Raw genomic sequence first — 23,374 nt, forward strand, 5'->3', positions numbered from 1 at the left:
TCCCTGATCGCTCAACTTTCATTAATGATGCAAAAATTCTAATGAAAGAAGGTGCTTTTGCAGACAAAGAAGTTTTCCGTCTTAGGAAAATTGTGAGTAAACTTAGAAAGCAAAATCTTAATGATGAAAAACAAGATATGGTATAACTTCTTCTTACTGGTAGAAGTCTTTGCCTTGCTGACTGTTTCTTTTAATTATCTCTGTCTTTTTAAAACATCATTTTTCATGAGAGATTTTAAAATTGGAACTCTCAATTTAAATGGTGCCAGAGACGGTCAGAAGAGAATGTGTTTGTTTGAATTTATTAAACAAAAACATATTGATGTTACTTTTGTTCAGGAATCACATAGTGACTTGAATAATGAGGTAGACTGGAAAAAAGAATGGGATGGAGACATTTTTTTGAGTCATATGTCTTCCAATAGTGGAGGAGTAGCTGTTCTGTTTTCAAAGAAATCCCTGCCAATTTCTTGTGAAATGGAAGAAATAGTTAAAGGCCGTTTTTTAAAAGTTAAAGCTAATTTTGAAAACAGTACAATGACTTTTTTAAATATTTATGCCCCCACAAAAGGGGCTGAAAGAATTGCTTTTTTTTGATACAATTAGTGCTGTTATGAACGACCTAAGCCCAGAAGAATTATTTTTCCTCGGTGGAGATTTTAACTGTACTGAAAATGATAAATTAGACAGAAATCACTTAGAGCCACATATCGCCTCACAAAAAGCGCTCACGCAATTGTTAAGAACATTTGATTTATGTGATGTTTGGAGGAATGTTCATCACAAGAATGGGCAATATACTTGGGCACATAGTAGAGATAATATTATTTCTATGGCAAGACTAGATAGGTTCTATGTGTCTAATCATCAAGCGAATCTGGCCAGAGAATGTAAAATAATTCCTGTAGGTTTTTCAGATCACTGTTCTGTTGTTTGTAATATTTTTATTAATTCTGTGTATTTAAAGAGTGCTTATTGGCATTTTAATACATCCCTTTTAAATGATAAAAAGTTTATTGTAATTTTTTATTTGTTTTGGGAAAATTTTAAGAAACAAAAATGTTTTTATACTTCCTTACAACAATGGTGGGATTGTGGCAAGGTCCACATTAAACAATTATGTCAAGAGTACACTCTTAATGCCACTAAAGATATGGCCCAGTCAATGAAGATTTTAGAAAATGAAATTATAGAACTTTTAAATACATCAGCTTCTACAGGTGATGGTGATTGTTTTGAAAACAGTAAATCCAAAAAGGAAATGCTTGCAGATCTGTTGGGTACAAAAGCTCAAGGGGCGTTAATACGTTCACGTTTTCAAAGCATCTCACAAATGGATGCACCATCTAAATTTTTTTTCAATTTGGAAAGAAAAAACGGCCAAAGTCGTATTATTCATTCATTACGCTCGGACACAGGGAAAGAGCTTACTGAGCCTAGTGAGATACGCAAACATGCTGTTGGATTCTATTCAAACTTATATAAATGTGAGTTGTCTCAAAGAGAAGATAATGACTCCACTTTTCTTAATGATCTTCCAAAGGTTGATGAAGAGTCTAACATTATGCTTGAACAAAATTTGTCACAAAATGAATTATATACCGCTATGATGAGGATGGAAAATGGAAAGACTCCTGGCATTGACGGGATCCCTGTTGATTTTTATAAAATTTGATGGCCAGTGATTGGAGAAGATTTCTTTTTAGTTCTTAATGACAGTTTGAATAAAGGATTGTTACCGTTAAGCTGTAGAAGAGCTGTTATTACCCTTTTACCCAAGAAGGGAGATCTCCAAAACATAAGCAATTGGAGACCGATATCTCTTTTATGTGCAGACTATAAAATTCTATCAAAGGCTTTAGCTACAAGGTTAAGTCAAGTTCTGAGTCAAGTAATACATTCCGATCAGAATTATTGCATACCCAATAGGTCAATTTTAGATAACATCTCATTGGTTAGAGATGTTTTGGAAGTTGCAAAGCTATTTGGTGTAAATGGCGGTCTAATTTCGTTAGACCAAGAAAAAGCCTTTGACCGTGTAGAGCATGCATATTTGAGAGAGGCTTTTGGTTTTAGTCAGGTTTTTATAAATATGATTGAGGCCATGTATTGTGACATTGAGAGTGTTCTCAAAGTCAATGGTGGTTTGAGTGCTCCGTTTAGGATTCAGAGGGGAGTTAGACAGGGATGTGCCATGTCAGGCATGCTATATTCCCTGGCTATTGAACCTCTGCTTCACAAATTAAGAAATGAGTTGAGTGGTTTTACTATACCATATTGTAATGTCACGTTGCACCTTTCTGCTTATGCTGACGATGTAGTTGTTTTTATATCTGGTGCTGATGATATTGAAAAATTGAAGATTGTTGTTAACAGTTTTAAAAAAATTTCTTCTGCAAAAGTTAACTGGGGAAAAAGTGAGGCCCTTTTAATGGGCGATTGGAATAGAGGTCTTCCCAGTTTGCCTGGAGGATTAATTTGGAAGAAAGGCGGATTCAAATATCTTGGCATTTTTCTAGGGAATGATGACTTTGTTGCAAAAAATTGGGATTGTATGCTAGAAAAAATCAAAGGACGTTTACAGAAATGGAAATGGCTACTCCCTAAACTGTCTTATCGAGGTCGTACGCTCATAATCAACAATCTGGTGGGCTCTTCTTTATGGCATAAACTTGCCTGTGTCGATCCGCCTCTGGGACTGTTACCAAAACTTTTCCTGCCAAGGGATGAAGGAGGTCAAGGCTTGGTGAATTTGGTCAGTAGAGGAGCGACTTTTAGGTTACAGTTCATTCAGCGTTTGCTGATGGGTCCCCAGAATTTAGTGTGGAGACCATTAGCACAAACTATTTTAGCTGGGGTGAACGGAATGGGACTTCATGCTGTACTGTTTTTGATGGACTATACTCTCCTGGATTTGTCTAGACTACCTTCATTTTATAAAAGTCTTTTTAAAGTGTGGAGACTTTTTAAACATAAATGGACAGAGTCAGCCACGTCTCTTTTCTGGTTGCTTGAGGAACCTGTTGTGTTTGGAAGTCACCTTGATGTGTCAGGAGTCGACCTTCCAGGGCTAAAAGACTTGCTTGTGTCAAAGAAACTATTGCAATTGAAAGATATTGTTGAAAAAGCCGGACCTGGACTAGAAAATGCAGAAACTGTTGCTATACATCTGGGAATAAGATCAGTGAGATTTGCTGGAAGTTTTCTGAACAAACTGGATGGGGTTTTAAACTCCAAGGAAAAAGTTCTACTGGAGAGTTACAGTATGGGTGATATTGTCCCTGATGCTAATGACCTCTTCCCAGACATTAGAAGTACACCTGATCTTGAAGAATCCTCACATACTAGTCCTCTGTTGTGTTTGAATACAAATGAAAACGTTGATTTTTGTACAGTTAAAGGAAAGATCTTATACAAATGTATTGTGAAGGTAATAAATAAACATACATTAAAAGACAGAATTGACACAGTATGGAGAGACAAACTAGAAGTGGTAGAGGAAATAAAACCAGAGTGGAGAGTACTATACAAACCACCATTGACTAAAAGAGCAGGCGATCTCCAGTGGAGAATACTGCATGGTGCAATCGCTGTAAACGCTTTTGTGACGAAATTGAATCCCACTGTGAATGATATTTGTCCTTTCTGTTCAGAGAGAGAAACAATATTCCATTGTTTTATGAATTGTGACAGACTTTCTCCACTCTTTGATCTTTTAGAATTTTTATTCTCTTTATTAGGGATTTCTTTTACAAAGCAATGTTTTATATTTGGCTTCAAGTATAGTAGATTACAGAAATAAAAAAAAAGTAAGTGTCAATTAATGAACTTTATTGTGGGTCAGGCCAAATTGGCAATTTATATTTCCAGAAGAAATGAAATAGAACAGAGAAATGGGCAACATATTGTATCAGTTTTTAAGAATATGTTTAAATCAAGAATTCTTGTTGATTTTAATTATTACAAGATGATGAATGCAATCAATGTTTTTGAGATTGAATGGTGTTGTGATGTTGGTATGTGTTCTATACTTAATAATGAGTTGTTTTTTATATGTGATTTAAGGTAAAGTCATGTAGTGTTGATTTGTTTTGGTTGTTGTTGTTTTTTTCTTTTGTTAAATAACAAATAACTGTTGTTTAATAAAGCGTTTTAAAAACTCAAACTCTCTCTCTCTCTCTCTCTCTCTCACACACACTCTCTCTATTTCTCTCTCTCTCTCTCTCCTTTCTCTCACACACTCTCTCTATTTCTCTCTCTCTCTCTCTCTATCTCAATTTCTTTCTTGTAAAGCTTCACTGTCTTCAAGTAAGTATTGTTACTCTATTCTTTATTTTTCTTTCACCTTACTCTATCTCTCACTGTCCAAAACATTTTTAAAAATGTAGTTTTATATATCCTATACTCTGTCCTCAATTCTTTTTGTCTGACCGTGTTTTTATCTTCCTTTCCAGTATAGTATCTGTGAAATGGCTGCTCAGCAAGACAGAGGGAGAGCAGATGATGCTATTTTCACTGCAGACATGCTTCTTGCTCAAACCAAAGTGAGTATTTTTTTTTTTTTTTTGAGACAGTGATCTTACAGTATTGGTAATAATACTAAAGAGTGGGAATTAGAGTGCAAAATTTGAATGAACTGCTCAAGAGTTGGCTGTATTTCAGTGTTATCATACGATGCTCACTTTCTGTCATGCAAGGCAAAGGAAGCGAAGGGCAAAGCAACATCTGCTAAAGGCAGTAAATGTAATGTCCGATGGGTGGAGAGAGATGCTGAAGGACGTCCACTGCTAAAAAGAAGCAGAAGTGGAGAGACACGAAAACGTGCTTCAGCTACAGGTAGTCCATGTCTTCCAGGATTATTTGTGATTACCCACCCAATCTTTCTTAACTAAGTATAACTGTGCCCATTGTATACAGAATTCAGCTTGCTATTTGTTAGGTAACATAAATATGGTTTTGTGTCACTTTTGAAACATAGACCACCAAACTGTGGGGCTTCCAGTGCACAGCTTTATCCTTTATTTTTTTCCATGGTAAAACTTAAAAGGATTTCTGTTTCTGGTTTTTAATAATTTTCCTTTGAATACTGTATGTTAAACTGTACCATCAGAAACACAACATGGTGGTTGATGTGTTACCTATGTTATTGACTTCACTGTAATGCTAAGCAATTCCAAAGAAATCAGTGGAAGTGGAAGTGAAGCAGTCGGTGTCAGGTTCATGCTGCTTACAGTTCAAGATTATGTCCAGATAATGAGGAAAAAAACTTTTAGAGATTAATGGAATTGTCAGACATGTCAATTAGCCTATTATAGCCATAAGTCACTAATGAACACTGTATTATATGCTTGTAAGACATGAAAATTGTTATCTCGTTCCTTTCTATCTAAGTGTGGTGGCATCCAAAGTGTTTAGTTTAGTCATTCATTATGTAATAGCAGATCTCTGCAAGAGATAGTGACTCTGCATGCAGTTTGTCAACCTGCCTTTCAACTAGTTTGTGTAGCTAGAGTAGAGAAAGTAGAAGATGCATTTTCTGAAGCTCCTCTTTAGTAGTAGTTTGAAAGTAAACCTTTATTGTCACCGATCATTACAAAGATGCCAGTTGGTGTGATGTAACCTGACTCATCCTGATGGATGAAGTAACTAGTTAGAAAAAATAGCAACTTTCAGTTTAAACCAGAATTATTGCGTCATGCAGACTGCCGGCAAAGGGATCTGTGGAGCCAGTCAGTGGTCTGCTGCACGCGAAACGGCCAGAAGGGCAAGCAAACTGGATGAAGAGGGCCTTGAGGTGGTTGTTTGCAGACATGGAGTGCTACTCAAGGCTCTTAACATGTACAGGGGGGAAATATTTGCTTATCCGCTGTACCTGCAGAAGGAGCTCCAAGCAGCCACAAACGGACAGTTCTATTGCACAGATATTGCTTGCAAGTATTGGCCTTACCTCGAGAAGTTGGCAGTCTCCATGTTGGACCTCAGACCTTTACTGCAGATGAGACCATTCCTTTCTGTCATGCAATGCATTTTTGTATTACTTATATAATACACTGTATATGACTATAATTTGAGTGCCATGCTGATTTGTAAGATAATCTGGAGTGGCAAAAATCAGGAAGGTGCTGGCACAACTGCAGGGGAGGAGGTCGAAATGGTCAACAGCTTCTTGTCTCGTTGTGCCCTCACAACTAAGTACATGACAAAATCTGGTAATTATTGCTCATTTATATTATTTTAGGAAACCTGTCTTTTATGTATTTTTATTCTAACTGTCTAATACTTTGTACTGAGATTACAAATATTGTATAATATAGCAAATATACAGCTGTAAATATTCTAATATACAGTAGGCTACATTAATAAAACTGCATTACATCTCTCTTAAATTAAAAATCAATTGTCAATGCGTGAATGAACTGCAATACCATGAGCATTAATGGGACTTTCCTCCATCACATCATTTTGTTGTTTAAAGCCAGGAATGATATGCTGCTATTGGGTGGAACCGACGGAAGTGGGAAGGCCTTCATCTTGCACTATCCAGCAGATACATCAAGGTATTATGTTATGTCTGAGTTATGTATACAAAGCTTTTCATGATTTTCCTCACTTTTTAAGATTGCAAAGTCAAAAATCTTTCTTTTTTTTACACCAGACTTTGAAAAAGGCTGAGGCTGAGTCTCAGAAACTGGAGGATTTGAGCAGTGAACTGGGGTGTCCTGAGAACATCGTGCATCAGTGGGTACATGATGTCAGACAATGGGCTACTGACGGTACAGTATTTTATGGACATTCTTCAACAACATGTAGTTTACTAATACTGCAGTTGTATAAGTGAGAATCTTTGCCATGCATAAGGATTAAGTAAGGGGGCGTTGTCCTGTTTTTGTTTGATATAAACTTGTGGGCTTGTAAAACTCTTTTGACACTGTTAACAGTGATTTGGGGCTCTAAATAAACTTGAACTTCCAAGACATCATAATAATTTACTTGTATTATTGTTGTTGCTTTAAGATTCTGTAGGTACCAGATGTGATGACCAACATAACCTTCAGAAATCAATTGAACAAATGTTTCTTGGTGTTCATCAAAAAAAAGCCAGCCATTATAATCACACTGGTATGTTGAAAACTCATCTAATATTTGTGTCTTTTTTATTACTTGCAGATGTCTAATTGCAGTGGATTGTTTTGGTATTATAGTGTTTGTAGGTCCTTAATTTTACAGATATTAGGCCTATTATGCCTTTTAATAACTTTCTGATATCTGTATACACATGCTTGTGCATCATGTTTTCTGTGTTTTTAAAATTTTATAGACAGCAACAAAATTCGACACTTGCGTCGAAGAAAATTGTGGGAAGAGAAGAGAAAACTCCTGCAAACAATCAAGCTCTACAATGAGCAGGTGCCAGATGAGGAGCGCATCGTTGAGGAGAAGGTGGAGAGCGGTTTCTCCGTGGGGGGAGACAGTCTAATATGGCCGTGGGAAGTGCACAGCAGTGGGAAGTAGCAGTTTCTCTCTAAGGTGTGTGTGTGTGTAAACTAATGATATGTTGTATATGCTACTGTAAACATATGCCACATTTTATCTGATTACATTTCTATTACATTTTTGCACTCTGCACCAGTATATGGGATGTTCATACACTACTTGGGTTTTGCCTGCTGCTGTTTAGACTGTACAGGTCAAATTTTAATCGAAGGGATGTTATTTGTGTGACTTCAGAATCCAGCAACATCCTCACCAAGAAGAAGATTTTTGATGTGTACATGTCAAAAGTGCGGCTTCAAGAGGAAAAGATCATTGTGATGAGGGAGATGAGACAGCACTGCACCTATCTCAGAGAGCTGGCTGGAAACATTAGGACAGTGATATCAGAAATGTCTTCTGGCAGAAACAGTGGTAAGATGCTAACTTTTATTACATTCCTGCTGTAATGCTTTTGGGCATCCTATAAAACCCCACTCATTTTGAGATCCTCAAGTGTTACATTATGGATTCCTTGTGGCTGGATCTAAATGGTCTGTAGTTCTTTAGTAAAGTCAGTTAATGAATAGCTCAACAACAATGGAAGTATTGTCATGCCTCGCTTTTAATTTTTCCTTCTAGGCAGTTTAAGTGAAGAGGGTCATCACGGGCTCCTGTGTCTTCTTCAGAAAAGGCTTGCAGATGTAGAGGAGAAGTTCCAAGTCGTTTGCTCAAGTTACAGCCTGGCTTTAGGACCAAATGCTGCTTCTCTGCTGGAGGATGGGCCCGAGGAGATACCAGAGGACCATGAAGAAGTTGATTTTGAGAGTTCAGATGACAGTGATTTTGAGGCAGTGTAAATGAGTGCTTCTTAACTGGTCGGATGCATTTAGACTGCGTGCGTGTCAATTATGACTGGACTGCAGGTGTGTTTCAAGGAAAACAAAAAAACTTTTTGAAGTGTAATGGATGTCTTATACAGTGCTTTTATTTTGGACTATTGTTACCTCAGTTCACAAACAGCAGGTCGGTTTTTAAGTTTCACCTCTGATGTTTCATGGACTATTTCTACAGTCAAGTGTGGTGCTAGAGTTTGCGAATGACAACAGCCTCTTGCAGTGGTGACTTTCCCAAGCTTTGCCCATCTCATCTTGTCAACATAATGACCTTTACTGTACAAACATGTTACACTTACATTAATGTAATAGTTTGATTGTTTTATTCACAGTGATTGTGGATACTTTTGGAATGAACCATTTACTGTACATGTCACTACATTAAATACTTTACAGAAATGACTGATCAATACCCATAGTTGAGTCTTAAGTGTAGTATTCCCTGTTGTTATTGCTGCTGTTATCTTGCCAAGAAAAGGAACTAATTTACCATGGCATTACTTGAGGTAACTATAAACATATGTTGTACATGCATGCAAACTAGTTCATGCTGAGCTGTTGTTTTGATTTGTCTTCTTGAAAATAAGATGTTAAATTACTGATTTTTCATTTTCATCTTAACATTGTATGCCAGTTGTTCACAGGGTATATTACACAGGGTGTGTAATCGCACAAAATAAAATTTTCACATGCTAATTGTCAAGTAGGTATATAGTTATGTGTTGTATTAATTAGTAAATACTAAATTATAGCCATAAATAAGATAAGTTTTTCATTATCCTGCTGAATAACTTTGCTCTGGATACAAGAATTAACACTAGACAACTGGTGTTGTAAATATCAGCTTACAATTATAGGCTATTTTCTTTAATTCATGTCTACCATTTTATACATATATGTATGTATGAATGTCCTTGTGGTCTTTGTATCACATATCACTTTGTTCTTTAGGCCTACATAAAAAAATAAAAAAGTGCTAATGTAAATAATGTTATTTTTATCCTTATTTTCTGTATAAAAACTTAAGTTGAAAATATTTAGCATAAAGAAACCGAATAGAATAGGTTCATTGGAGACTCTAAAATTGCCCTAGGTGTGAATGGGAGTGTGAGTGGTTGTGTGATGGACTGGCGACCAGTCCAGAGTGTACCCTGCCTCTCCAAAATGTCAGCGAAAACGCCCCTAGCATCTAGTGCCTGGATTTCAACATGAAAACACTAATTTTAATAAAGGATGACATATTTTGAAATTATTTGTTGGCAATATCAGTTATTCATATTTCTTTCCCTAACACATTTTTTTTTTTTTTACTTCCGTTTCTGTGGTCAGGCTACGCGCCTGCGCCATTACGGTTACCTTAGCAACTAGTATGAATCTCCCAAACAAGCAATTTTGGCTAATAATAATAACCATAAGACGATGTTTTTGGGCTGAATTAATACAACACGTATTGTGCTTTTGCAGTAGCATGTCTGTTAGGAAGTTACTTTATACTATAGTTCTTTTTGAAACCCTACTTACTCACAACCCTAGTTTGCCAACCAGAAGAACTACATATTTAACGGGCCGTCTATCACGTTGTAATCTGCTGCAGCAGGGAATTGTAGTTTTGTTTTTGTAAATGACTAAAACATGTAAATGGATGTCTGGACTATAAAACTGAGAGTGCACTCATGGGTATGGGTGGATGTGAAACACAGTAGTTTGGTCAAAATTTTAAATTATAAATAATAACTAGGTGAGATTCAGTTTTTACAATTTTTGGTGATGTCCCCTATTGGTGATCGCACCAAACGGTAGCCCTCATGATGGAAGAGTTCAAGAGCTTTATATAACAGTTGGTTTCATCATTGTAGCCCATTCAGTTGCTGAATTATAAGACTCACAACATGCATCAATGTCAAAGTTCAGAGGTCAATATTTCAAAGCAGGAGCCAGGTACAGCCTTCAGATTGCAATGCTGTTACTCGGCTGATCAACACCTTTCCAGTGATGTGTTTGGTTTAATCATAATAATGAAATACGACAAAATAAAAAAATTCACTCAGCCCTTGTGTCATGCATGCATTTCAAAGACACATGAAGTGGTCTAATGTATAAATGTTAATTAAAATGTATTTGTTGGACACAGTAGCCAAATTCATTAATGAAATGTTTATTTTGACTTATCTGAATCACAGATGTCACTGTGGGCCTCTTGGAACGTTTCTTTTACGCAAACCCTAACCTAATAAAAAAGTGTTTCAGAGTGACCTGATTTAATATGAATTAAAATACAGAGGTGAGTTACATTAAAAATCATTACAGATATCCAGTGTCCATCCTCCCATCCCATACTTTTATAGTTCATAATTAAGTGTTTTTATTCTGTGGTCATATGGCTAAGTGGCTACATAGACATTTGTCATCTAATTTACCTTACATATGTAATTTTATTACACTTCCCATTGCAAGAGCAATACAGTAATTAGATTTACTAATTACTTTTGTGTTACTTTGAAATCTCACACCAGCCTATACCACAAGCAGAGCAAGATACCAAATCATGAGGTCTGATTCAAGGTGTTTCACAAAAAAACATATTAAAACATGGTCCTTGATCAAAAGACACCTCAGCTCTCATGATATCTTTCAAAAGTCCAGTGCTCATGTAACTGAAGTAAAGATAATTTGATTACAATAGTAACTGTAATGTGATTTCTAAGATTATAAATGTAATCCTGTACATTACCTGGTTAAAGAAAGACATCTGTTTGCATCTTAGTAAAAGTAATCTATACACTGTTGGTAATAACAGTGCCATCTGAAGAGGAAGGGGAATCCAGGGACAGCTCCATCCAGGACAAAGTAAAGTCACAAACTGTATGTCATAATGACACGACACATACAATGCTTTATGAGGTCACTGACACACTTTTAAAACCATTTTTATTGAACAAAACTTCACAATGTGATTGGTAGGACTTGCAACAGTTCACATTATTTTTAATTATGGTACGATTACTCAACACATTATGTAATGTAGTTTTACATATATTTAAAACTTTTATTTGTTATTTCCCAAATTTGTCAATCTTTATGTAAAAAAGCTTTGTATAGTTGTATAACAGGTTGCCATTTAGAATCATGGTATGCAAAGGCATTTCCATTGTTTGACAGATGAAATGTGTAGGCAAAATATGTGATCAATTAATTAGTGTGTATGATTGATGTTTCAATAGCCCAACACTGACAGGACATCATGTGTTATTCATAGGAGAGACAGTATGGTTTCTACAGTATATAGAGAAAAGTTAAGGATCAAAAGCTACAAATGTTTTTTTGTTGTTTTTTTATATAAAACTATTCTCTGAATAAATTCCCATTTATATTTTATGTTGTCTTGGATGCTCATATAATGAAGTGTACAATTCAATAAATAGTGTGTCTGAAAATAAAGAACAAATTCATTCCTCAATGTTTTATTGATGAAAGCACAGTAAACAATGACAAATCATAACTAAACTCGCACAAAACTGACAATAATTGGAGTGTAAAACATGAAAGTTTTAATACCCAATATAAAGTGCAAAATGAAATACACCTGAAAGAGGCAATGAAAGGGTCCAGTCGCAAGAAGCGTTTATGTTCACAACAGTAAGAAGAAAGAAAGAAAGAAAGAAAGAAAGAAAGAAAGAAAGAAAGAAAGAAAGAAAGAAAGAAAGAAAGAAAGAAAGGCAAACTATCACAAAAAAAAAAAAAAAAAAAAAAAACACATAACAGTGCTCCAGCACCTTCTTGGGCACCTGATGGGAGCACTAACAAGTGTCCATATCCGCCACCCACTCCAATGGACACTTCTTTCCACTGTAACACAATAAGGAAATATGCAATTAGATGTTTTGGTTCTGCACATGAACTGTAGACACAAAGACACACATTAAAGCTCCTGTAGCTGTTTTCCAATAGCTGTGTTTTAGTGGGGTTTCATTACATCACAGTAGGCTAATGTTAGTCAACTACAATGCAAGGAAAGCCTTAATTATTATTTTAAGACAAGAAAATCCTATAATCTGTTATGTTTCTGACATGAATCACTGTTTGGTGTGCACAATACTCCAAAGTGTTTATCTTCACTTGTTTTTTTCTTAGTAACTCAAAAATGAGGAATGTGAAGTCCACATTTTACTGTGAGACAACATATGTGACAAATGAAGATCACAAGCTGACACTAAATATATTGATCCAGTTATTAAGCAAGGCAGTAATGTTGTAACATACAATTTCTGTATCTCTGTATTGTAGATTTATGAGAATGAGGTCCTAAAATGAAAAATGTCACGATTACATTACTTTTGAGAAACTTCATTAAAAATGAGCTCCAGTGTAACTACAGATAAGCCATCCGCAAGGCAACAGTGGAATTCAAAGTTTTGAGTCTTAAATTGCGTTAGCCTTAAGGCAACAGGTCATGTCTCCTTTGCTTCTCTCTTGAAGCTCCAAATATATATATATATATATATAGACTTCACATAATGCAGGCCGTGTAGTTTGGGCATAACATCTTAATCAAGAAAAAAAAAAGTGTCTTAGTAAGGTGTTGGGCCACCAAGAGCCACCATAACAACTTTTTGGACTGAAGCTGTTATGGTTTTGGACACCGCCGTCATCAAAACACCAAATGAAAGCATATATTTTGGATGAATGGAGCTCCCCAGATTTCAGAGACTTAGAGAATCTATGCCAAAGAACATGAAACTCTTCTGGTGGCACGTAGTAGCCCAACACCTTATTAAGACACTTTGTGCTGGTTATAATAATATATTTATGAACTATATAGACAAATCTTACCTTAATCTTACCTAACATATGTCAATAGTCTGTACATGTTAAAATTAATTGGCTATGTGTTCCCCATGAGAGGTCGTACATACCAGAGTTTGCATGGCTCCCACTCCACTTGCTTCCATTTTTGGCCCTAAAAATAGTGAGACTTTTTCAGTTTCAAATATTTGCTATGTTTAGCAGTTATACCAATCACCAATACTTTTCCAAGACCATTACACCAATAAAAGAACATTATGTAACCTGTATAGTGTTTTAGTGGTATTTAACCGTGATAACTCTGTATTTGGCAACCCTCTTCACAGGGTAATAATCCTGGCTCCCTGTCACTGTATGTCGGCATTCTGAAAGGAAAAAAATGTACATTCACAAAGCTTAACACTACAATAAACAAGCCATTATACAATTATTACAATGATACGTGGTTATTAAGCTAGCATGGGTTGTACTTAGTTACAGTTTTCATATTGTAGTTATTATGGAACAGAAGTTGTATTGAACACTGGTAATTTACTGTAATCAACACACAGTTTAGGGTTGGGCAGTTGTGATAAATATATTGGCAAACAAAGACAAGTTAAATCCATGAATTCAAATGAATCTCTATTGTGCTGCCTGGGAGTTGTTAATCGCTTTCTCATAGCAGACTAACATGCTTTTGACTGTGAAAACCAAAACCAAAAAAAATGTACACTCAAAAAAATAACTCTTTGAATGAACATAAAAAAATCATGGAAATGATTTCCACATGATTAACTTGCTTCATTTCAGCATTATGCAATTCTGTTTTTCCAATTTAATGTACTTACATTGGGTCAACTTAATTTATTAAGGTTGATTCAACTAATTTACTATGGTTGGACACAGCTTAATTTAATAATGTCAGCCCAACTAATTTGCAATGTTTTGGACCAACTCATTTACTTAATTTGCATTCAACTTATGTGTTTGTTATTTTCATTCATCCATTAATATTTCATTTATTTTAGTGACACATAATTAAATTGATAGACTATAGCTAGCTATTTGCTAACAGTAGCACATATTAGCATCTTAAATGCTAAGATTTACATGCTCCTTCAACCAAAGCAGTTAAAATTAACCATATCAGTCCACAGCCAAACAAAATGCTCCACACTTCTCCACAATGGTAACCCACTGTAATTTAAATGGTTCTAATAATTCGAATGTAATTGAACATTAAACACAATTACACACTATCAAGTCTTCCCTTTTCTCATTTTCTCAAAAAAAAATAAAATAACACTTAATTTTTAACCTTAATTCAACCATATGCAAAGCATGCTGGGAACTAACAAGCACTGCCCAGTTTCAGTTAATGCAACACAAATCATTCATGTAATCCAACACAAACGGATTAAGTAAACTTAAATTTTACATATTAAGCAGATTGAACACAATCAAATTAAGTTAGGGCAAAATGGCAGTTGGCGTCGCACTATACTGCCACCTTCTGGATGTAAGAAATTTTTACTTAACATAAATGGTTTGTGTTTAGACAACACGTTAGGATTTTGTACTGTTAAGTTGAGACATAATTACGTGGACCTTAATAGAAAAAAACATTTCAAGTCAACAAACACAATTATTATAAGTAAACTAAACATAAATATATTATGTAAAGTGCACAACCTTCCTAGTTCATTTTTTTGAGTGTATGTTACTTTCTGACTATGTGTGCTATTATGTTGCCAGATAATTGCCAGAAGACTGTAGCTAGGTTATGCAGCTTATACTAATCAATTTTGTGGCATTCAGACCACACTCCTATTCAGAAAGCTGGACAAGCAGTACATCAACACACCTTTCCTTTTATTTGGCCGCACAGTAGTGGGAGCAGGGCAGCCTCCTTCCACACCTTCATCTGTTAAATACAGAGAAACATTTAAAATATGTAAAAAATATTTAAGCACAGTTTATAATGAAGACTGGGCTTTATTTGTCAAAATGTCTTTCCATGAACAACTAAAACTTTGTTTCAGGAATTGAAGGCAGCACACGGTGAGCACTTGATACATAAATGATGCATTATAGGTGAATTATTCCTTTAAGGATAACCAGGTTCTGCCATTAGCAGGCTAAAGCCGCTGAAGGACTTGTACAATCAGTTTGGAATAATGTCATCACAGTGAAGAAATCACAGCTGAAAATAGCCTATCATTCCACAACTTTATAACCTTGAATAGACAGTTGATCTTGCAAATCAATTTCCATCAAAGTGTCTATGGGAATTAGGGTTGCACGAAATTGACAAAATGTGATATTGGAATATTGATCATGAATATTGTGATAACGATATTAATTTAGATATTCTTAAACATATGTAAAAACACAAAAGTTGATTGGCCCCATTTCTGATATTTTTCGCCTCCGATCTCCATTTTTTCGTTGTCTCCCAGAGCCACGCTCATCATGTGGTGTTCTATAGGGTATGTTGCCCTGTCACGTGCATGTGACGGGGCAACTGGCCAATGAAACAATTACTCTAAATCGAATACAACTAAGCCACACAGTCAACGGACGCATCTCTCCACAAAATAAACGAAATATTGCATACTTTCTGCAACATTTTCATATGATATTGCACAACGTGATATTGCAATAATGATAGTGAGTCAATATATTGTGCACCACGAATAGGAAGACACCGAAACACCCAAACAATGTCCTAAAATATGGGCAAACACAGGCATTATTGAAGTAATGAAACAGCAGCAGTTCATGGAATTTGATGAGAGGTTCTAATCATATAATCGTTTTAAAATGTATATACAGTGGTGGCCAAAATCAGTAGAACGGTTAGATTTTTTAATGTTTTAAAAGAAGACTTCCGGTCTCCAAGGCTCCAAGGATTTATTTGATCCAAAATACAGCAAAAAACAGTAATATTGTGAAATATTTTTACAATTTAAAAAAACTGTTTTCTATTTGATTATATTTTTAAACGTAATTCATTTCTGTGATCAAAGCTGCATTTTCAGCATCATTACTCCAGTCTTCTGTGTCACATGATCCTTCAGAAATCATTCTAATATGATGATTTGATGCTCAAGAAACATTTATATATATATATATATGCATTTGGCAGAAGCTTTTATCCTAAGCAACTTACAGTGCATTTACAGGGACAATCCCCCTGGAGCCCCTGGAGTAAAGTACCTTCACTGCCTTGCTCACGGACACACTGTGTAATTTATTATTATTATTAATGTTGAAAACAGTTGTGTAATTTTTTTTAGGATTATAATAATAATAAATGTTTCTGGACTCTGAATTTGTTTACAGTTTCACATTACACAAAGTAAGAGTATGGTTTTGTGGGGCTTACAACTTATTTATAATACTCTTCATAAAGCTCCTTTTTTACCTTTTTCAAGAGAAACTGGGGAGGCTGCTGAAGGTCCTTCTGGGGAGTGGGGTCTTTTCCCCAGGTTCTGGGATAGCGGCTGCTGTGGGTGTACTGAGGGTGCTAAAAGGGACACTGACTGTCCAATTGGGGACTTCGGTGGTCCAATAAGTGCTGCTGGGGGTCCCGTTGGAGCTGTTGGGGGATTAAGCAGGGCAGCAGAGGGAAAGATTGTTAGTGAATAATGACTTAAAGTTCAGTTTTGTTTGTCTACTATATGATAGAGCGGCACAATTACTTGTTAAAAGATTGTGATCTCGATTCAAACACCCACGTGATCTTATTTCTAAATGACGGTGATTCTGAGCAGTTGCCATGTATCGGTATGAACATATATGCTCTATATAAATGATGTATGAACATATATGCTCTGATAATATAGTGTATAGGTTATATGCTGTTATAAAATAAATACATTTTCTGTATTCAGATATATATATTTTTTTAAGTAGGCCTTTAACTGCATTCTCCTCACGACTGTTAAAATAACAGCAAACATCTTCACAGAAAGTGCTCTCCTTGCTTTCACTGTTCCAGACAGTGACTGACACCATGTATTGCTAGCACTTCTCCTGCTACTGCTTTCTCTCGAGACAAAGTGCTTGTTGTATTCCTCATTTGTAAGTCGCTCTGGATAAAAGCGTCTGCTAAATTAATAAATGTAAACGTAAATGCGCTCACCTAAACAGCAGTTCGCCAGGTAGAGGAGAATGGAGAAAGACTTTATTTGCAAACTAAATAAATTAACTGTCAATTCAAGTTATAAATACTATCACGTGATTTAATTTACGGTAAGAATAACAATAATTCAACAAACGCTGATGCGGTTTCTCCACACTGGGACACCCTTCTGGCTCAGCCACTGGTGCAGATTCTCCCACAATGACATGAAACTCTTTACAATAACTCCTAACTTAAACAGAAATAAGAGTGTGTTGTAGACATTTACGTTTGCATGTGTTCTGCATACATCCATACACTGGTGTGTGTTAGACTAGTGATTATGACACAGTGCTCATCATTTCCAGGATCTGAGTTCACCTTGTCAGAGTAGCCATAATGATTGAGCACCTGTGGTCACCAACATCTGGACCCAGAGGTCAATGTGCAGTTAGGGTCAGGTCAGGGTCGGGTCAGGTCAGGGTTAGGGTTACGGTTAGGGTCAGGTTTGAGATTCCCACTCTTCACATGTCTTTGTAAGTTCGGCTGCCAGGTTGTCAGCAGTATGTCGGTCAGTGAATGAAAAGCAGTCGAGAAGAGGTGATGAAAGAGTAAAATGTTCATCGATAAAATGACAAGTGACTGCCATAAAACTTGTAGTTGTCCGAGACGTCCAGGTATCAGTCGTCAGACACACAGCAGAGGCATTGCTGACTTTCACCTTCACCTCTTCTTTAATTCTGCTGTAGAGCTGTGGCATCAGAGTGTTTGATATAGTCTTTCGCTTCGGTAAAATGTATGATGGATCAATTGCCTTCTAGAATCTTCTAAATCCAGTGTCACTGACGATTGAAAAAGGTTGAAAATCCAGTGCAATCATTTTAGATAACTCCTCATCCACTTTGCTTTGTTTGACAGGGCCAATTGGTGTTCTCACAAAGCTGGTCATCTAACTCTGTCTCGTCCTTTGGCCACTGGAGCCAGATGAGGACGCAGTAGAGGCCGTAACAGAGGAGACAGCAGCCGGAGAAGCACGACTACCTCAGGCTTATAAAAGAATAGAAAAAATCTGAACTTCCGACATTGTCTATTTACTGTGTTTTTTGCCAAGTGCAACACAGTCAGTGACACACTGGGATAGACTATGTGGTGCCTGCCTTTTGGGAAGTGAATTTCCCCTTGCCCTTCCATAGCTGTGCTCTCTTCTTGAGCTTTGTGTTGGCCACCCAGTAATGAGGGAACGCCTGTCTCCCAGTGGTGTTTTCAGACGAGCCACTGCTGTCGGCTGCACTCCAATGCTCGTTTGCACGCCTCTTCTCGCCATCCTCCCAGCACCTGATCCGGCAGATAGCTGTGCTCTCTTCTTGAGCTTTTTGCCTGTGGGATTGTCCGGATGAGCCGTCTCCAGCTGAGCAGTCGTCACTATCGCCAGCCTCGTCCACTCCTCGGCTGGGCTCTCTGGGCTCTCCGCTGCAGCTGCACAAAGGGGATCTACATAAACATGTAAAGAGAAATTTAAAAGAATTATATATGTTTTAATGAAACTATGGCTGATTGTCTAAATGGATTAATCTAACAGCCTATCACACAGTATAAATCAACATGACAACAGTCTCCTACACAAACTCAAACAGGTATGAGGCTCTCTGTGTTTTCAGCATCTGCACACACACACACACACACACACACAAGTGAGTCACTTCACAAGCTTTCCCCCGTTTCATCTGAGAAAAACTACTGTTAAACACACACTGAAACTGGCTGATTACATTTAAAATGAAAGTTTTTATTCATTTCAAAACACATCATATTTGATGCTACATTTGTATTCAATCATAAAACATAGAATCCAGAAAAATATAATAAAACACACTTTAGGAAGAAAAATAAAAAATAAATGTGGGCCCTAAATTAAAAGGTAGCTTACTCTGTGGAGTTTAATTGTGAACAAACAAATTATGATGATATTATTGGCCATATCCAGCTCTATTTTTGAATTATGAATCATTTGTGTCTATTTAAGAGGTTTTGAACAGGATTTAGAGATATATGTGGTATAATATCCCGCTCCAGTGCAGTAGGTGTCGGTGTGCAACTGTTCAGCTGTTCCAAACCCTCCTGTGAAACACACGAAGAAGAGGAAAACTACAGTAAAAGCATCTGGGCCTCGTTTATCACCGCTGCGTCGCACAGAACAGGCCCTGAGAGAGGCGGACGACACTTCCGACGCATAAGCTGTGATTTATAAAGACAAACTTGACGGGAACATGTGCGCACCTGCATGCAAACTGTGACCTATGTCTATGTGTACGAACGTTTTGGAGACGAAGCAGTGCTGGGCCGTTCAGTGAAACTGACGCATTAGCCTTTATCTAACGGCAGATGAAGGACAACCGTACATCTGCATTATGAGTCATAATCATAAATACAGTGCATGTTCACAATAACAGTTTAAATAAATAAAAGAATGATTTAAAATATGTTTTACTTCTGATATAAACATTTAGATTAAATATAATCTATAACGGACGAACGGTTTTATAAGTCTGAATATTTTTTTGGCCTACGCCATTTTTGGCTTTCGGGCGCACGTACACTTTTAGTAAGGATCCTACGCACAGTTTTATAAATGAGAGCCCTGATACCCAAACCTGTTACTCACTGGATCTGATCTGATCTATGATCCAGAAAACATTTCTCCAGATTTAGCACAATGCCTCCAAATCTAATAACACTCGCGGCCATTTATGTGTTTAATCCACAATCCATCGAGACCAGCAAGAGATTCTGAGAACGACGCGCGCGGACTGACAACAAGCGTTACTGAGTTTAAAATACTGATAAATTCATATAATTATTATTATTAATACATTCTCCATTAAAGTCATGTGTAATTATTAGGAACTTTATATTGTAAAGCGTGATTTAAATGTGAAGTTACAGAAGGCTGTTCTTCTGCTACTCCGAACAGACGAAGAAGAATCTGCCAGAAATTACAATCTTTTGAAGTTAAAACATGAAGTTTTATTGAGAAAGGTTTATTGAAAACGAATATGTTTCTGAAAGTTTTCCCCCATTTCCTCTTCAGTTTTAGGCTGTTGTTTTTGTGATGTGAAATCGAAAGTATTTTTGAAGCAGACATTTACAGTAGACAGACAGATGAAGCCTGACGTCAATGAACAACAATCTGCTGTTATTAAACTGAATATCTCAGTTCATATATAGCAATTATGGTTAGTAGTTATACAGTATGTCTATTATAATTCTGCTTTTACTCAATCAGTTATTTTAGGATCATTTGAAAGTAATGAAATCAATCATCATTGTGAACTTGAAGTAATGATTAAATGACAAACGATTCAACAATTAATAAAGATTGGGTAAATATGATTGTAAAATGATATTAAACTGTAATAGAGAATATAACAAATCAGCTTCAATTTTCCCACTCAAAGTTTTAAACACAATTTCTGTTCCCCAATGAATTAATATTTAGAGTCAGTTAAACTCATTAAACAATCAGAAATGATTAAGACCATTCGGTTATTTTACATGGCAATATATTTGTCTGTAACTCACTTTATTTTATAGATAGTTTTTGCTGTTGCTGTTGTTGATGATAACTCCGCATTCTTCATTATTGTCTTAAATAAGATGTTCTTCATCTGTGTAAAATGGTGTCATCTCCAGGTGATGCTGAAGGATTGAGTGTTTCCAGAAAGCAGTGCTGATCAGTTTTCAGTGTCAGTTTAGCTGCAGTATGTCAGAGGAAAGAGGAAAGGCCTCTCTCTCTCAGATGAGGCTCTCAGAGAAACACAGGTAAGACTGCGGCTGTTTTCATCACTTTAAACTCCACTGGACTTTGTGTTTCCCTGTCAATAACACAACTTTAAGCATATTTGCACATGCTTTGCACAATTTCTATTTTTAACTTCTTAAATTAACTCTGACATTGTCTATAAAGCCCTGTTTGCTCTATAGAAAATATCACAGTTAATAATTAGTTAATAACCTGCTAGACGCTGAATTAATCCAAATAAATGACTTCAGTTTTTAGATCATACAATTATTGACAGACATTAGGAAACAACTATACACTTAATTTAATTCAAGAATGCTAACACAACTGTGTCACACAGACATTTCTGCTCTCTATTTCTGTCAATAAACATAAACTTGAAATGTTCTCATAAATTAGAGTGAAGTATTTTTTAACATATTAAATCTCTCTCATGTATATTAAAGAAATCGTTAAACTAATGTGAGCCAGTAAAATAAAATAGTAGTTAACTATAAAACAGTAAATTGTGTGAGTGTGTGTATTTCTGTGGAGGATTAGATTAAGACACAGATGTGTTTCACACACAGTTGATCCTCCTTTACTAAAGTGTTTTCTCTCTGTTCTTTGTGTCATCAGTGTAAGATCAGGCTCACATGTGTCCAGCTCTGTGTCTCTGAAGAGTGATCGGTCTAAAGATTTAGATCCACCATTCTTCAGTGAGAAAACACCATCATCTAATGAAAGGTATTTTGTGTGTTTACATTGCATTATATTGTTGTATTATTTGTCTACAGTGGTGTATATGAATGATCTTGACTGAATAAAACAATAAGTCTCAATAAAACTCAGTTCCTGGGAACCTTATGAAACTCATTCAGTAACACAATTACACAGGCAGCCACAAGGAGACACAAATACACTATGGAAAATAGATCATGCAACTAAACATGTATATATGTTTATCCATCCGACTGTAGTCATAAATGGACAAATGCACAGCTATACTGCATTTAATTACTATTTGCAACATTAAACATTTTCAAATGAGACTAAAGTATCTCCTGTAGTAAAGTGTTTTCTCTCTGTTCTTTGTGTCATCAGTGTAAGATCAGGCTCACATGTGTCCAGCTCTGTGTCTCTGAAGAGTGATCGGTCTAAAGGTTTTCCACCAGACTTCAGTGAGAAAACACCATCATCTAATAAAAGGTATTTCATAAGTTTCTAATTTTTTGTCACACGTTGTCTGTGTTTAAAAGTTGTATCAGCGAATACCAATCATGAAACATTTTTAGATCCAATATTTATCATTATTTATCATTGAATCATTTATCATGATATTTCTTATTGACTACTCTGATAAATATTTGATCTGATAAATATTTATCACAGTATTCACAGCTAATGCTTTTTCTCTTTCTGTGAAATTTTGCCTGGAAATTCAGTATTTATTTTATTTATTTGATTACAGGCTTCAATATGAGACATTAGACTCAGACGTTCAGACTCACAGGAACCACGAGAATTTCAAAGACAATCTTCTAGGAATCTTCCAAGTAGGAAAACACATTTTTATAAATGTTTAATATTCTAACAAACAAATATGTTATTGAACAAAGACATTTTATTTAATTCCTCCAGATCCATTTTTTCCTTTGAAGCTCTTATATATTTTTTATTTTTCTATTTGTTAAAAATATCAGCTGGTTAACATGTTAGTCTTTTAACTGGAGTTTTTTATAGATATTATAGTTATTGAAAAAATTGTGTTGACCAAATGTAGATGTACAATTTGGTTTAAATTGTGTCTTTTTTCTTACTTTTGTTTGTAGGATCTTGAGAGCAAAATAATCATGTTTCTGAAGAATGAGCTGGAGAAGTTTAGGAAAATATTACACAAAGAGAACACACAACACTTTGTGAAGGACTTTATTGAGAACAGATCCAGTATCAAAGAATCAGCTCTTGATCTCACACTACATTACCTGAGAGAGATGAAGCAAGATGAAGCTGCTGATGCTCTAGAAGGTTAGAGACTCATGATCATCTGTCTGATTGTCTCTTATAAATGTAGGAGAGAAAATGAAGACTAAAACTGTCTATTTTCTGTTCCTGTGTTTAGATGAGCTGTTCTTCATTCATCAGCTGAAATGTGGCCTAAAGAAGAAGTATCAATGTGTGTTTGAAGGAATTGCGAAGCAAGGTGACTCCACACTTCTGAATAACATCTACACAGATCTCTATATCACTCAGGGTGGCAGTGAACAGGTCAATACTGAACATGAGGTGAGACAGATTGAAGTTGCTTCCAGGCGTCAT

At 36.0% G+C, this 23,374-nt stretch overlaps 3 protein-coding genes across 23 annotated transcripts in view; 2 read left to right on the plus strand and 1 right to left on the minus strand.

Moving 5' to 3' along the window:
• The window catches only part of LOC311090947 (uncharacterized protein), a 228,180-nt gene that overhangs the window by 136,637 nt on the left and 68,169 nt on the right, over positions 1–23,374 (plus strand). The window lies entirely within an intron of this gene.
• Positions 6,086–8,906, plus strand: LOC311091351 (uncharacterized protein). Of its 2 annotated transcripts, XM_084127262.1 has the most exons (7): positions 6,086–6,209; positions 6,476–6,557; positions 6,656–6,773; positions 7,015–7,119; positions 7,319–7,527; positions 7,729–7,905; positions 8,113–8,906. In XM_084127262.1, exons 6-7 carry the CDS (start codon positions 7,773–7,775, stop codon positions 8,328–8,330), a joined length of 351 nt encoding a protein of 116 aa, XP_083983388.1. In that variant the 5' UTR covers positions 6,086–6,209; positions 6,476–6,557; positions 6,656–6,773; positions 7,015–7,119; positions 7,319–7,527; positions 7,729–7,772; the 3' UTR covers positions 8,331–8,906. The 2 variants fall into 2 exon arrangements, with proteins under 2 accessions (XP_083983388.1, XP_083983389.1); XM_084127263.1 differs by lacking the exon at positions 7,015–7,119.
• On the minus strand, positions 11,266–20,510 carry LOC311091284 (uncharacterized protein). 3 transcript variants are annotated; one of them, XM_084127122.1, is made up of 7 exons: positions 19,940–20,510; positions 17,567–18,768; positions 16,579–16,752; positions 15,016–15,075; positions 13,461–13,534; positions 13,280–13,323; positions 11,266–12,212 (listed from the first exon to the last, which is right to left on the minus strand). In XM_084127122.1, the coding sequence occupies exons 2-7, from the start codon at positions 17,583–17,585 to the stop codon at positions 12,164–12,166; spliced, it is 420 nt and encodes a 139-aa protein (XP_083983248.1). In that variant the 5' UTR covers positions 17,586–18,768; positions 19,940–20,510; the 3' UTR covers positions 11,266–12,163. The 3 variants fall into 3 exon arrangements, 1 of the variants encoding a protein (XP_083983248.1); XR_014608031.1 differs by lacking the exon at positions 15,016–15,075 and having other exon boundaries at positions 13,434–13,534; positions 17,659–18,768; XR_014608032.1 differs by lacking the exon at positions 19,940–20,510 and having other exon boundaries at positions 13,434–13,534; positions 17,567–17,600.

This window comes from Abramis brama (assembly GCF_963993115.1).
Source record: "Abramis brama genome assembly, chromosome: 1".
Classification (NCBI taxonomy): Eukaryota; Metazoa; Chordata; class Actinopteri; order Cypriniformes; family Leuciscidae; genus Abramis; species Abramis brama.

Bases quoted from the DNA above. Each gene is read 5' to 3' on its own strand.
- LOC311091351 (XM_084127262.1), top strand. From the start codon at position 7,773: ATGTCAAAAGTGCGGCTTCAAGAGGAAAAGATCATTGTGATGAGGGAG. The intron at 7,906-8,112 runs GTAAGATGCTAA...TTTTCCTTCTAG, and splicing joins GTCTTCTGGCAGAAACAGTG to GCAGTTTAAGTGAAGAGGGT.
- LOC311091284 (XM_084127122.1), bottom strand. The intron at 15,076-16,578 runs GTAAAAAAGGAG...TGTATTTAACAG, and splicing joins CCCAGTTTCTCTTGAAAAAG to ATGAAGGTGTGGAAGGAGGC. The intron at 13,324-13,460 runs GTTAAATACCAC...CACTATTTTTAG, and splicing joins CCAAATACAGAGTTATCACG to GGCCAAAAATGGAAGCAAGT.